At 42.6% G+C, this 13,777-nt stretch overlaps 1 protein-coding gene across 2 annotated transcripts in view; it reads right to left on the bottom strand.

The window, feature by feature from the left end:
- Samhd1 (SAM and HD domain containing deoxynucleoside triphosphate triphosphohydrolase 1) overlaps nt 1–13,777 on the bottom strand; it is a 39,322-nt gene that overhangs the window by 15,263 nt on the left and 10,282 nt on the right. For both annotated transcript variants that reach the window (XM_021155903.3, XM_021155904.3), the window contains exons 4-9: nt 11,801–11,961; nt 10,325–10,440; nt 8,926–8,996; nt 4,210–4,365; nt 1,987–2,087; nt 555–696 (exon numbers count right to left, since the gene is read on the bottom strand). In XM_021155903.3, the coding sequence (XP_021011562.1) occupies nt 555–696; nt 1,987–2,087; nt 4,210–4,365; nt 8,926–8,996; nt 10,325–10,440; nt 11,801–11,961 (747 nt within the window). The remainder of the gene's footprint in view (nt 1–554; nt 697–1,986; nt 2,088–4,209; nt 4,366–8,925; nt 8,997–10,324; nt 10,441–11,800; nt 11,962–13,777) is intronic.

Genomic DNA, 13,777 nt, shown 5'->3' with positions numbered 1-13,777 from the left:
TCTAGAGGAACCTGCACTCATGCTCATACACGCGCATGCAGACACATATACATAATTACAAATGATAAGATGTCTTTTGTTTTTGTTGTTTTAAAGAGTATGTGGGGCTAGCTAGAGAGATGTCACTAGTTAAGAGTCCTTGCTGCACAACCATCAGGACCTGGGTTCTGATCCCAGCACCTATGTAATAAGCTGGGTGTGGTCTCCTGTGGCTCTGCAGCCCCAGTGATGAGGGAGACAAAACCAGAAGATGACGAAGAAAAACACATGAGGGGTAGGGAGAGACCTGGATGTGAGGGGTAAGGCAGAGAGCGCTGCAGGAGTGCAGCCGTGCACGCAATCACTCACACAGGAGTGCAGAGCAAGCACACACACACAGACCACACACATGCACATGATCTAAAAAAGTCATTCATGAGAAATAGAGAATTGCGAGGAGGAAGGAAATGAAAGAAAAGAAAGATGGCTTCTGGGTTTTCCCAGCTGGCTGGATGCTCATCTCCACGTTTCAGATCGACAACTGCATTTGTATTTTCTGGGGATGGCGATCTTACCTTTTCTCTCGAACAAATGTGCTTCACCTTACGGATGTAGGTCTTGTCCTCCTTGACCTTGTACTCCACTTCACAGATACGGGCAAACTTAATGAAGCGCTTGTAATCAAAATTATTTTGGATTCCAAGATGGTGACAGTCTCTAGAAAGTTCCAAAGCAGAGATAGGAAACTTTTCAATGAGGAAGCTGCCTCAAATACGAACACTACAGGCTTTGGATCTACCAGCTTGCAGAAGGCTGGTCAGGGCCTGAAGGACATACTGAAGGACACAGGGGGTGTAACAGAGCCAGGCGAGTCAGTGGGAAATTTCCTGGAAGAATGTGAGGGGAGTGGCTAGAGAATAAAGGACTGGAGAGCCGTCACCAGAGACAGTGTGTGGATGCTGGGTTATGAACTGTAAATTAATAGCAACATGGCAGTTATCAAACAGCTAGGGGATTTTAAATCCTGACCATGTATTAAGTCATATCTTAGTTAGGAATGATGGAACACACCTTTAATGGCATCACTCCGGAGGCAGAGGCAGGAAGATCTCTGAGTTTGAGACTGGTCTGAATTACACAGCAAGATCCAGACAGCAAGGACAACAAAGTGAAACCCTGTCTCAAAAAAATACCTTCAAACAACTGCAGAGTGCTTTTAGGTTTAACAGAGACACTATACAGAGCCACACAGATAGGTTTTGCGATGAGATGCTATGTAGTCTGAGATTTACTTTAAGATAATGGGAGATCGCTCAGGTGGCGAAGACAGGCAGATCACTGGTCTGCAGAGTGAGACCTTGTCTCAAAACCATAATAAAATTGTAAGTGCAGAATAAACAAACAAACAAACAAAAAGACTAGCCATGTGAGCCAGGCAGTGGTGGCGCACACCTTTAACTCAGCACTTGGGAGGCAGAGGCAGGTGGATTTTTATGAGTCTAAGGACAACCTGGTCTATGTAGTGAGTTCAAGGCCAGCCAAACCACATGTTGAGACATGTATCAACAAACAAACAAAAGATTGATCATGTACTGACGTTCATAGCAGCTTGAGGCATGAGCTCCTGGAAGGTCGTCATTTGTTCTCACTTATTACTAAAATCTTTCAGTAAGTTTAAGAACAAAGTCTTGATCATGAAGATGAAAGTAGACAGAGAGAAAAAGGGGATTTTTCCCAGTTCAAAATGAGAGTCTTCTACCTTGACCCCAGCCTGGGAGCTACCCTGACACCCAGAAGAAAGAGTGACTGTGGCGCAGGAAGAGGGGTGGAAGGAGCCCCGCATCCTCAGGCTGAAGGGAAGGCAGTTTGCCTCCCACAGTGCCCATGAAGCCAGTGTCAGTCCATGCCAGGACCGCAGAGCCCAGCTTCGTGTCAGACGGGGTAGGCCCTACTGCTACATTTATACAGAGATTCTTAGCACCGCTTCTGGGAATCTTCAGTGCGTACCTGGCAAAATAATCCCATTTGTCTACGTCGATGCCATTCCTTTTGTTAGCCACTATCTCGTAAAGGAAGCTCTTCGTGGCAGGGCGTCCTTTATATGGCCACTGGAAAACAAGAGAATCTCATGGAGGATTTAGGTAGACAGACCTATTTATAAGCAACCGTATCGATCTGCAAATTATAAACAAGACACTCAAGTTAGAAGATAATAATCTTTCTTTCTCCTTCTCACTTCTAATGAAGTAGAAGAAGAAGAAACAGTGAAGTATGAGCTGTGCTGTGCTGTGCTGTGCTGTGCTGTGCTGTGCTGTGCTGTGCTGTGCTGTGTTATGCTATGCTATGCTATGCTATGCTATCACCACCAACCCTTCCAGCCAGGGATGCAGCTCCAAGGTAGAGGCAGGTATCAGTGAGGGCCTGGACCTGAATGGCAGGCACTGTGAAAATAAATGAATAAATACCAAGTTTGTGAAGGATTGGTGGGATGGCTTAGCAAGGAAGGGCTTTTGCTCCCAACCTGACTACCTGAGTTCTATCCCCAGGACCCACAAGGTGGAAGGAGATTTTAAAACGGACTTCAGCAAACTGTCCCGTGACTTCCACATGTAGCCCCCCCCGCCCCCGCCCCTCCGAAACACACACACAGATAAGTAAAAATGTAACTTAAAATTTTAACAAGTGGGGCTGGAGAGCACTGACTGCTCTTCAGGAGATCCTGAGTTCAAATCCCAGCAACCACATGGTGGCTCACAACCATCCGTAATGAGTTCTGATGCCCTCTTCTGGTGCATCTGAAGACAGCTACAGTGTACTTAGATATAATAATAAATAAATCTTTTTTAAAAAGTTTTTTACAAGTATATAAATAAAATGTTAGGCCTTCCAGTGCCATCGAAAGGACACTACTAATACATCTCCCCAAACCAACAATATGTTTATTTAATTACAAACTAGTAAAAAAAAAAGTTCCTTAAATGTTAAACCTTGAATGTATATATTGAAATAATAATGTCTTTCACTATGTGTGGGGGCTCTCTGTAACCTCAGCAGCACTCAGAAGATTGAGGCAGGAGTATGACTTCAAAGTCAGCAGGGGCTATACAGCAAGACTTCTCTCTCCTGCCCTCCCCCGGGGAAAAACAAAAAAAGAAATCCTTCTCTCTGTGTACACATATATGTATGTATTTATGTATGTGTGTATGCATTTATGTATGTGTGTATATATGTATGTATGTAATGTATGCATATACTAATATATTTCTCTTAGTTCCCTCCTTCCCGATTTTGCTGCTGTTGTTTTCATTCTGTAGCCCAGGCTGTCCTGGAGCTCACTCTATAGATCAGACTGCCCTTGAACTCAGAGATCCACTTGTCTCCACACCCAGCTTCCCCCCACCCTGTTTTTTCTTTTGTAACCCAGTCTCACCTTGATTTCATTTTATAGGTGAAGAAGACCCTCCCTTCGCCTCTCTCCCTCCTCTTCCTCCTCTCGGGACAGACTGCAACAGCCGTGTGCCAGCACAGCTGGGTTATACAGGGTTTTAAAACAGCTGCTCAGCTACTCTAAAGACAAGACACTCAAAGCATTTTTTAAACTAAATTTTTGTTTTATAAGTGAGATAATTGTTCCTCAACCTAGCTCCTGTGTGTGTGTGTGTGTGCGCATGCACATACAAGATGTACCAGAGGTCAATTGAGTGTCTTCTGCCTCTCACAGTGCTGGGGTTACAAGCCTGTGTCCAGCCATGCTTTTTTTTTTTTTAATTGTTGTTGTTGTGTTATTTTGTTTACTTGAGACAGGGTCCCCCTATGAAGGGCTGGGTGTCCTGGAACTGTCTATGTAGACCAGGTTGGTCTCTGTCCCTTGAGTGGTGGAACTAAAGGTGTCTGTTACCAAGTGTGGCTTGTGACATGGATTCGAGAGACCTGAACTCTCATGCTTGCATAGCGAGCCCTCTCACTACTGAGCCATCTCTCCAGCCCACGGTGTATACATTCACATTTTGATTCTCTTGCTTCTGCAGCCCAAGTACACTAACTATCGTTTGGGGTAAATAATGTCTAACGAACTCAAGATTAGGGAAAAATACATCACTCGGTTATATAAGGCAAATGCACGAAACTTACATCTTGACACTTAGCACTGAATGTGTAGCTCTGAAAGATTCCAGACCAGATCAGATAGGAAATACCAGCTGGCTCTAATTAACACAAATAAAAACTTACCAAGGAATCTTTGACTGGTGTTAAAGGTGGTCCCATAATTTGTTCCTTGATAAAGGTAATATCTTCTTCAGGGACGAGACCATAGTTCTTCATGACAAGTTTGAGTTCATTAGAATTAACCAGATGCTCAAACATCTCAATGGAGCCCTGTTCGTGCTGTGGAAAGTCAGTAGAATACGGCTTATTACAGGTTCTCAGCCACCAGGGGCTCTAATTAAACAGACTGTTCTGGATTCTAGGTCATACTCAGGTGAAGTCCCACCAAATGTTAACTATCCAGTTTCCAGCAACATTGTTACAGCTTTTAAGTTACTCAATATTTTATTTGTCTACAAAACATTTTCATTTGGTTGGCTGTTTTTTTGAGACAGAGTCCTACTATGTAGCTCTGGTTGGCCAGGAACTTGCTATATAGACAAGGCTGGCCTTGAACTCACAGAGATCCACCTGTCTCTGCCTTGTGAGTGCTGGAATTAAAGGGGTGCATCATCACGCCCTGTCACAAACAACTTTTATTAGTCTTTAAAATGCACAATGGGGGGGCTGATGAGATGGCTCAGTGGGTAAGAGCACCCGACTGCTCTTCCGAAGGTCCAGAGTTCTAATCCCACCCACCACATGGTGGCTCACAACCATCCATAACGAGATCTGGCGCCCTCTTCTGGAGTGTCTGAAGACAGCTACAGTGTACTTACATATAATAAATAAATAAATCTTTAAAAAAAAATGCACAATGGGAGGAGTCTCACTGAAGCACTCTCACAGATTCTCTGTCTTACTGATACCCCCCCGCCACTCTACAAAACCATATATACCAGTTTATTATTCCATAAATACAATGAATAACACTTTATAAAATATAATAATTTACATTATCAAGGAGATTATTACCAGATCATATCGGTAGAATGACTATCATTCTAAAATTTAAGGTTTTTTTTTTTTTCCATCAACAGAAGAACATTTGATGTGATAAGCTGTTTGTTAGTGCTTCCACCTTGTGGTCTACGAGGATATTGCACTGCTAGGAACTCAAAATCCCAGCTCTGGTGTCAAGATCTGAACTGAATTCTCAGATCTGTCACCTCGTTGCTCACCTGCTTGCTCCCATCTCTGCTCACTCATCACAATCACTGCGAAGATCAAATGACCCCAGAGACATCTGCCCTATTGCGCATTTTAACAAAACTGACTCGAAATGAAAACAAACCTGAAATGATCCTATAACTATTTTGAATTGGCTCAACTATGAACAGATATCTGTTCATAATTAACAGATATCTTATCAACGTATGTTATCTTGATGATCTGTTTTCTGTTTTGAGTAAAGGTCTCATTACATGACCCACATTGACCTAAACTCACTACACAGCCTGGCCTGGAACTTGCAATTGTCTCCTTGTGGCCTCTGGAGTAATTACTGGAGAATGCTGGATCATACTGTGTAAATTCAGGCACACATTCACTGTTTGAAGTACAAAACCATATTATCTAATAATAATAATAATTAGGGAAGCGTGAGACATGGGGTTGGAGAAGTGGCTTAGAGGTTAAGAAAACCTGCTGTCCACGCCGAGGACCTGGGTTTGGATGACTCACACCATCTGTGAGTGCAGATCCAGGGGATCCAATGGCTTATTCTCACCTCTGTACCAGGCATGCAAGTGATGCACACACGTGTGCATACAGGCAACACTTATACAAAATAAAACACGTAATTTTAAAAATCCTGTGAAGCCGGGCGTGGTGGCGCATGCCTTTAATCCCAGCACTCGGGAGGCAGAGGCAGGTGGATTTCTGAGTTCGAGGCCAGCCTGGTCTACAAAGTGAGTGCCAGGACAGCCAGGGCTACACAGAGAAACCCTGTCTCGAAAAACAAAAAAAAACCAAAAAACAAAAAACAAACAAACAAAAAAATCCTGTGAAATTGGATCTGGGAAATAATTTTCTTAAAAGTGTGAAACAGAATCTAGGAAGATTCATTATATATGGGAAGTTTGAAAGTGTTAATAAATTTAGATCTATGAGAAAAGGATTGACTACTATTCAAAAACATTATCCTGAGCCGGGCATGGTGGCACACACCTTTAATCCCAGCACTCGGGAGGCAGAGGCAGGTGGATTTCTGAGTTCGAGGACAGCCTGGTCTACAAAGTGAGTTTCAGGACAGCCAGGGCTACACAGAGAGACCCTGTCTCGAAAAAACAAAACAAAACAAAACATTATCCTTATTAAGCTGGGGCTATAACTCAGTAGTAGAGAGCTTGCTTGGCATGTACGATTCACAAAACTGCAGATAAGACAGTTAAAAGATACAAAAAAGTATCCTTATAAATAAAGGGAAGATTGTATTTGTACTATTTGTATAGAAGAATTAATTCCACATGAGGTCAAGTATGAAATGAAAAAGGTAAATATATTTTTTAAAGGCTGGAGATATAGCTTAGTTGTACAGCACTTACCTATCATGTGTATAACATATGTATTTGACCCCTAGCGCACACACATCAGGCACACGCACACACAAACACACATATAGCACACACACAGAGACTCAAATATACACACATGGCACACATACAATAACGGCAGAGTAGCTCGTAGATCCTATTAGATCAGTCCTGCTGGAGAAAGAAATTATAAACTCTGGACAACTAACTCCCTAACTGTACTGTTCATCGGCCAAAAGCAAGCAGATGTTAAAAGGGAGGAAAAGTCGGAGGAGACGGGCCAAGAGCTATCTATTCACACAGGGTGAGGTTGTGGACTAGCATCTGGGATTTTCACACACTGCTTGTGAGCGGGTAAAGTAGAGCACACTGGAAAACCCAGTTAAGTGAACATCTGGCATATGACTCAGTAATTCTACTCTCAGGTATTCAGTTAGGAGACAGGAGAAGATATTTCCACAGAGCTGTTATCCAGCATCACCCACAGCACCCTGAGATGCAGTAGTTCAAATCCAAAACATCATGAAGCTCATCCAAAGGAGCAAGAGCAAACTGTGGCTCATACACGAGGATACAATCTTAGCAGTAAGAAGCCGTCAACGTGCAGGAATCTTAAAATCTTTATACAGCACAAAAGAGCATTCACTGTGACTGTACTGTGCCGGGGAGCAAACCTAACGAGTCAATTGTTGGCACTAACCTTTGCTCTTAGCCCACTTATCAACTTTTTAAATGGTTAAACATTAGAGGAAGCCCCCCTACCCCCCCACACACACGAAGTTCAAACAACCGGAAATCATATTTGCAACAGCTTTGATAGTACAAGGGAAACCAAGATACCACATCTAAGAGGAGACAGGTGAAGCTGTGTGTGTGTGTGCACTGCTGTGGGTCTGATCGCCAGCATCACAGAAAACAAGCCAGACACAAGGGAACTTTCCAAACGATGAAAATGGTCCACATCCCCACTGCACATGCACACTTGCCAAACTCAGGTCAGCTCTGCAGTTTCAGCCAGGAGGGATCAATAGCACACGCCTTTAATCCTAGCTCTATAGAAACAGAAGCAGGCAACAGTTTCAAGGCCAGCTTGGTCTCCACAGAGAGACCTTGTCCTAGAATAAAAACAACACGACATATATTTGCGTAATTTATTGAATGCAAATTATACCTAAAAAAAAAAAAGGGCAGAGAACAAAGGGCTTGGCGTGTAAGGAGCTTTCGTCTTGTGTCCCTGCACTTTTCCATGCCAAGTGTAGTAGAAATTGGTAAGCCGATCTCATTTCTCAGAAACTGCTTCAAAATGTACAGGTTCATCACCAGTAAATGTGTAATTATAAAGGGTTTACTTAAAGCTTGAAGTGAGGGGGCTGGTGAGATGGCTCAGTGGGTAAGAGCACCCGACTGCTCTTCCGAAGGTCCAGAGTTCAAATCCCAGCAACCACATGGTGGCTCACAACCATCCGTAACAAGATCTGGCGCCCTCTTCTGGAGTGTCTGAAGACAGCTACAGTGTACTTAGATATAATAAATAAATCTTTAAAAAAAAAAAAAAAAGCTTGAAGTGAGGGTGTACCATACGCTCAGCACTGGGGAGGCTGAGGCAGAACAGAGGACAAAGTCATCCTGAACTATATAGGAAGACCCTGTGTTAAAACAAACGCTCAGTTACTGAGACCGACCATACTTAAGTTCACGGCTGTACCAAAATGAAAGCTGAAGCTGGGCTTTAAAAACAAACCCTAGGGGCTGCAGAGATGGCTCAGAGTTTAAAAGTAGTGTCTACTCCTCTAGAGGTCCTGAGTTCAATTCCCAGCAGCCACATGGTGGCTCACAACGACCTAACATGAGATCTGACGCCTAAGAGCTCTGATTCTGCAGGCAGAATATTGTATACAGAATAAATAAATGAGCAAATAAATCAATCTTAAATCAATCTGTAAAAGAAAACAAAGTCTACAGTAATCTGACAGAGTAGAACGGACACTGCATTGAACGAGGGGAGCTGGCTCTCCAGGGCTGGTCCACCACTCCATGACCCTGTGAAGTCAGGCACATCTCTATGCTTCTGAGGGCTCTGAACAGAAGATAAGGTCCTTTCTCCACAGGCTACTGTGAGGGCTGAAACACAGACCCATGAACAGAAGCACCCTGAATGCTGTCCCAGGAAAGGATGCTATAACACACAGAAGGAAACAGATCTTAGTTGAATAACTAGATAAAATTCTACTTCTTTCTATGGACTTTGCGACACATCAATACATACCTTCCACTTTTTGTCCGGGCGAGCAAGTGGGATAAATCTGCCATCAAACATATGAGAAAATGGCCCATGACCTAAAAACAAAAGCAGCCTTCAAATAAAAAAAATATTTATAAATTGGTAAAAACTGAAAAGTTAAAAATTTTACTTTGAATATCAACAGTTACTGTTAATAATGTATAAATTAATAATAATAATAATAATAATAATAATAAAATTAATAATAATAAAAACAGAACAAACCTGACCTTTCAATTTTCCAAATCAACAGACTAAGAGGCAAGGCCATATTGGAAAGTTTACACTGCTTGGATTGGTCTCCAGTTTTGTATTAATGACAAGGAACGCTAAAGAGTTTTTCGTAAAATAATCAAGGTTTATTTATTTTGGGCTGGGGTTGCAGCTCAGTGGGAGAGCCAATGCCTAATACATACAGGTCCTACAGTTGAGTCTGATCGCCAAAACCAAAAAGCTTACAAGAACCAAGCATCTTCTAAGAAGGGCCACCAAGCCTCGTGGACTCTCGGGGCTGACAGAAGGACAGTGTTGTACACTCGGCTCCTTCAGGCTCTGACCATGGAAGCACAGGCACATGCTCTCCTGTCACTAAACAGGTCAGGCAGTCATCTTTCTTTCTTAAGATGAAATTCTTCTACCAGGGTTTAATTGGCCTAAGACCTCCTATGAATCAGGGAACAACAGTTTTTAAACCCGTGCTAACAGTGAGAAGGGGTGGACTTAACAAAGAAACTCAAGGAAAAGCCACTTTAGTCAACGACAGGATAGAAGGTGAATCACATCCCATTATCCTAAAGACAAAATAAGAGAAACTCGGGGCACAAGGCCCTTCTAGCCGCAATGGCTCATGCTTGCAATCTCAGCACGCAGGAGGCGGGAACAGGAGGACTGCCAAGAGTTGGAGGCTAGCCTGGGCTATATAGTGAGTTCTAGACCAGCTTGGGTTACAGAGTAAGAACCCTATCTCATAAATTAATTAATAAATGATAAATAAATGAATAATGCCTTTCGTGTGACATGGTAAAGATGCTTAATACAGAAAATTCTCGAGTCACAGCAATGTTTTGTCCTCATCAATATTAGGAAGTACTGTGATTAATGAAAAATTAAAATTCTGCCATGTGGTGGTGGCACACAACTTTAATCTTAGAGGGAGAGGCAGGCGGATCTCTGAGTTTGAGGCCAGCCTTGTCTACAAAGTAAGTTCCAGGACACGCAGGGCTACATGAAGAAACCCTGTCTCAAAAAACCAAAGGGGGAAAAAAAGAAAAGAAAAATGAAAAATACTTCTACATTTCCTTTGGTTAGACTTGACTTTTGAATACCGAGACTAGAGACATTGTTAGGATCTTACACGAGACGCTGGCTGGCTCTGGGATCTTACCTAGGTCATGGCAGAGCCCCGCAATCTGAACACAGAGCATATCTCGCTCACTGATCTGCAGCTCTGGCTGTTTTTCGGCAAGTGCTCGCACCAGGCAGCCTGCTAGGTACCCCACTCTGCGGAGAAGAACGACCAAACGTCACACTGAGGTTTGAAAGATGAAAGCTACCTTTAGAACTCGAAACTTTGATTTCTGAGAAGTGCCTCCTTGATGTTCCAACACAGACTGAAGACGAGGGCTTAGCGGGGGCTGAGGGCGTGGCTCTGTGGAAGGCCTGACTAGTAAGTTCAAGACCCTGGGTCTAATCCCCAGCAAAGCACACAAAAACAAGATAAGCAAACGGCATAAAAAATGTTAAGTGCACTTTCACGCACTTCTCCCAGAAAGGAATTCCTAAAGAGAAGAAATATATTCCTTCCGTTGCTGTAACTCAGTTTTAGGGAGGCAGACAACTTGTTTGTGCCTTGGAAGGGTCTAGAAAGTGTTCAATAAATATTGCTTATAACTTGAGTACAGGTACATGCATCTTGTCGTCTGGACCTGGACAGTGTGGCACACACACTGCAATCTGTGCATCTTCGAGGCTCAGACAGAAGGATTGGGAGTTTGAGGCCAGCCTAGGCTATTTAATGAAACCCTGAACAAAACAAAGAAAGAAAAGGAAAAGCCTAGATAACAAACGAAAACCACAAAGTAAATAAAAAAATCAAATACTGGGGCTGGAGAGATGGCTCAGTGGTTAAGAGCACTGACTGCTCTTCTAGAGGTTCAGAGTTCAATTCCCAGCAACCACATGGTGGCTCACAACCATCTGTAATGGGATCGGATGCCTTCTTCTGGTATACAGTGTACTCATATACATAAAATAAATAAATCATTAAAAAAATCCAAATACTGAACTCTCAATTATTTTCTCCCACTTCTCCCAGCCTTACACACATAATGGAAAATCAGACCAAAGTCTCAGCCTCATTGCACACAGCAGAGATGACCCTCTCGGAGCTTATGAGCATTTCTCTAAATTTCCTGACATAATTACTTTGTTTAAAAAGGTGACTCTATACAATAAAAAGGAGCCAGGCATGGTGTCCAGAATCTCGGTTCTCAGGAGATTAGACACTGAGTTTGAGGTCAGCCTGAGCCACACTGGGAGCCCCTGTCCCCAAAGAAATGAAATGACTACATAGGGACTAAAGGAAAACTAATGAAACTTAGCACTCATACTAGCAACCAGCCCTACTCAATGTGAGTATTTAATCCAACTGACGCATCAACAGACATCAGGTTTTCGGAAGGATATGAGGTAGTTTAAAAGCACACACACACACACACACACACACACACACAAAATAAACAAAATATGGTCAACAGGCATCTAAAGTCTCGATTTTCCCACCAATACAATGAAGATGGCACAATTGAGCACTTGAAAAAGTACTCTGTAAGAGATTAAATGAGCTGCCCTTCCCCCTTACCCAAGACTGTGTTCAAAGCGATTGTGGGATGCTCCAGGGAAAACATAGTAGCCGCCCCCCAGCTGCTTGATGTAGCGAAGTCGCTGGAATTGAGGTGTGTCAATGATTCTGATAAGGAGAGGGTGGAACTCAATGTGGCCATGAATGGGATCATTAAATACCTGGAAAATTAAGTTTAAAAAGTTGTCCTCTGCCCTCCTCTGTATGCTTACACTGGCACATGCATGTCTCCATCACACATACACAGAGACAGTGAATACAATTTTAGAAACTACCTTTAACAGTTAACATTGTAATACAGTTTCCTTTTTATATCAAAATAAACAATGTTTTGTATTTTTATATGATAATCGTAACTTAATTACATTAATGAAAGTTAATTAAAATTTAAAAAAGCTGATATGCTTATGGTGTTTGCCTATGTTTATACACCATATGTGCTTGGGGAATAGTAGCGTATTTTATCCTCCGTAAAGCCATTTGAAGATTATTAGCCATACCAAGTTCATCACCATTAATACTCAGGGAATGGTGATGAGGAACATCCTGAGGAAGAGAAGGAACTGGGAATATCAAAATTAAGTCCTCTGGATATCCTATTTTACAAGTTATTATTAGTCAAGTTCAGTGACTTCTAGATATTTAATCACAAGTGAACGTATTCCTCCTAATGCAAGGTCCACCTGACCACCACGGGCAAGTGAGAACACATTTTATTACTAAAGACTTCCAAAGTAATTAGACAGCCTACTTTTAATCCATACAAGCCTGAAACGCCTTTACTGTCAATTTCTCAGGTTTATGTCATCCTAAATCCATTAAAAACAAAATAAATTTAAACTACTTTTTAAAAATGAGCTCAGCAAAAGCTATCTTTTGAGCTAGGTTGGCAGACAGAAGAAATCGCTGGGTAAGCATTGCCACGGTCAGTTCCCAGGACACACAGTAGAGAGAGAACCAACTGCATGGAGCTGCACTCTGACCTCCACACGCCCATGCCAGCCCATTCGTGCCCCTCCATCAACAAACACAAAAACAATAAAACTACCTTTAATGGTTAATATTGTAATACATAAAGTCTCCTTTTAAGATCAAAATGAACAGAGAACACTTGATACTTTTATATAATAATCATTTTAATGGCTTTATTTCATTCACAGCTAAAATTTTTAAAAAATTGAGATCCTAGCCGGGCAGTGGTGGTGCATGCCTTTAATCCCAGCACTTGGGAGGCAGAGGCAGGCGGATTTCTGAGTTGGAGGCCAGCCTGGTCTACAGAGTGAGTTCCAGGACAGCCAGGGCTATACAGAGAAACCCTGTCTCGAAAAACCAAAGAGAGAGAGAGAGAGAGAGAGAGAGAGAGAGAGAGAGAGAGAGAGAGAGAGAGAGAGAGAGATCCTATTTGTGTGTGTGTGTGTGTGACTGTTTGCCTGATCATGTCTGCGGAGAGAGAGAGAGATCCTATTTGTGTGTGTGTGTGTGTGTGTGTGACTGTTTGCCTGATCATGTCTGCGCACTGTGTGTGTGTGTGTGTGCATACCCATGGAGGCCAGAAGAAAACAATGGATCGCCTAAGGCTAGAGTTGAGCAGCTATGAGCTACCATGTGTGTGCTAAGACTCTCACCTGAAGAGAAGTTAATGCTCTTAATATTTGTTCAGAAACATCTTTTTATTTACTTACTTTGTGTGTGTGTGTGCATATGTGTGTGTGGGGGTGTATGTGTGTCTGTGGGTCTCTGTGTGTAGGTGTATGTGTGTGTGTGTGTGTGTATCTGTCATGTATAAGCGGTGGCTAGAGGACAACCTGAATGAATTGGCTCACTTCTACCATGTGGGTCCTCTGAATTGAACTCAGGATGTCAGGCTTGGTGGCAAGTACCCAAAGCCATTGAGCTATCTCATGCACCCTGATGAATGTTGTTTAAAAACTACTTCTTGGGGGCTGGAGAGATGGCTCAGAGGTTAAGAGCAGGCTC

This window comes from Mus caroli, unplaced genomic scaffold, assembly GCF_978045245.1.
Source record: "Mus caroli unplaced genomic scaffold, Mus_caroli_1 scaffold_2, whole genome shotgun sequence".
Lineage (NCBI taxonomy): Eukaryota > Metazoa > Chordata > Mammalia > Rodentia > Muridae > Mus > Mus caroli.
This window is presented reverse-complemented; position numbering and strand designations above follow the sequence as displayed.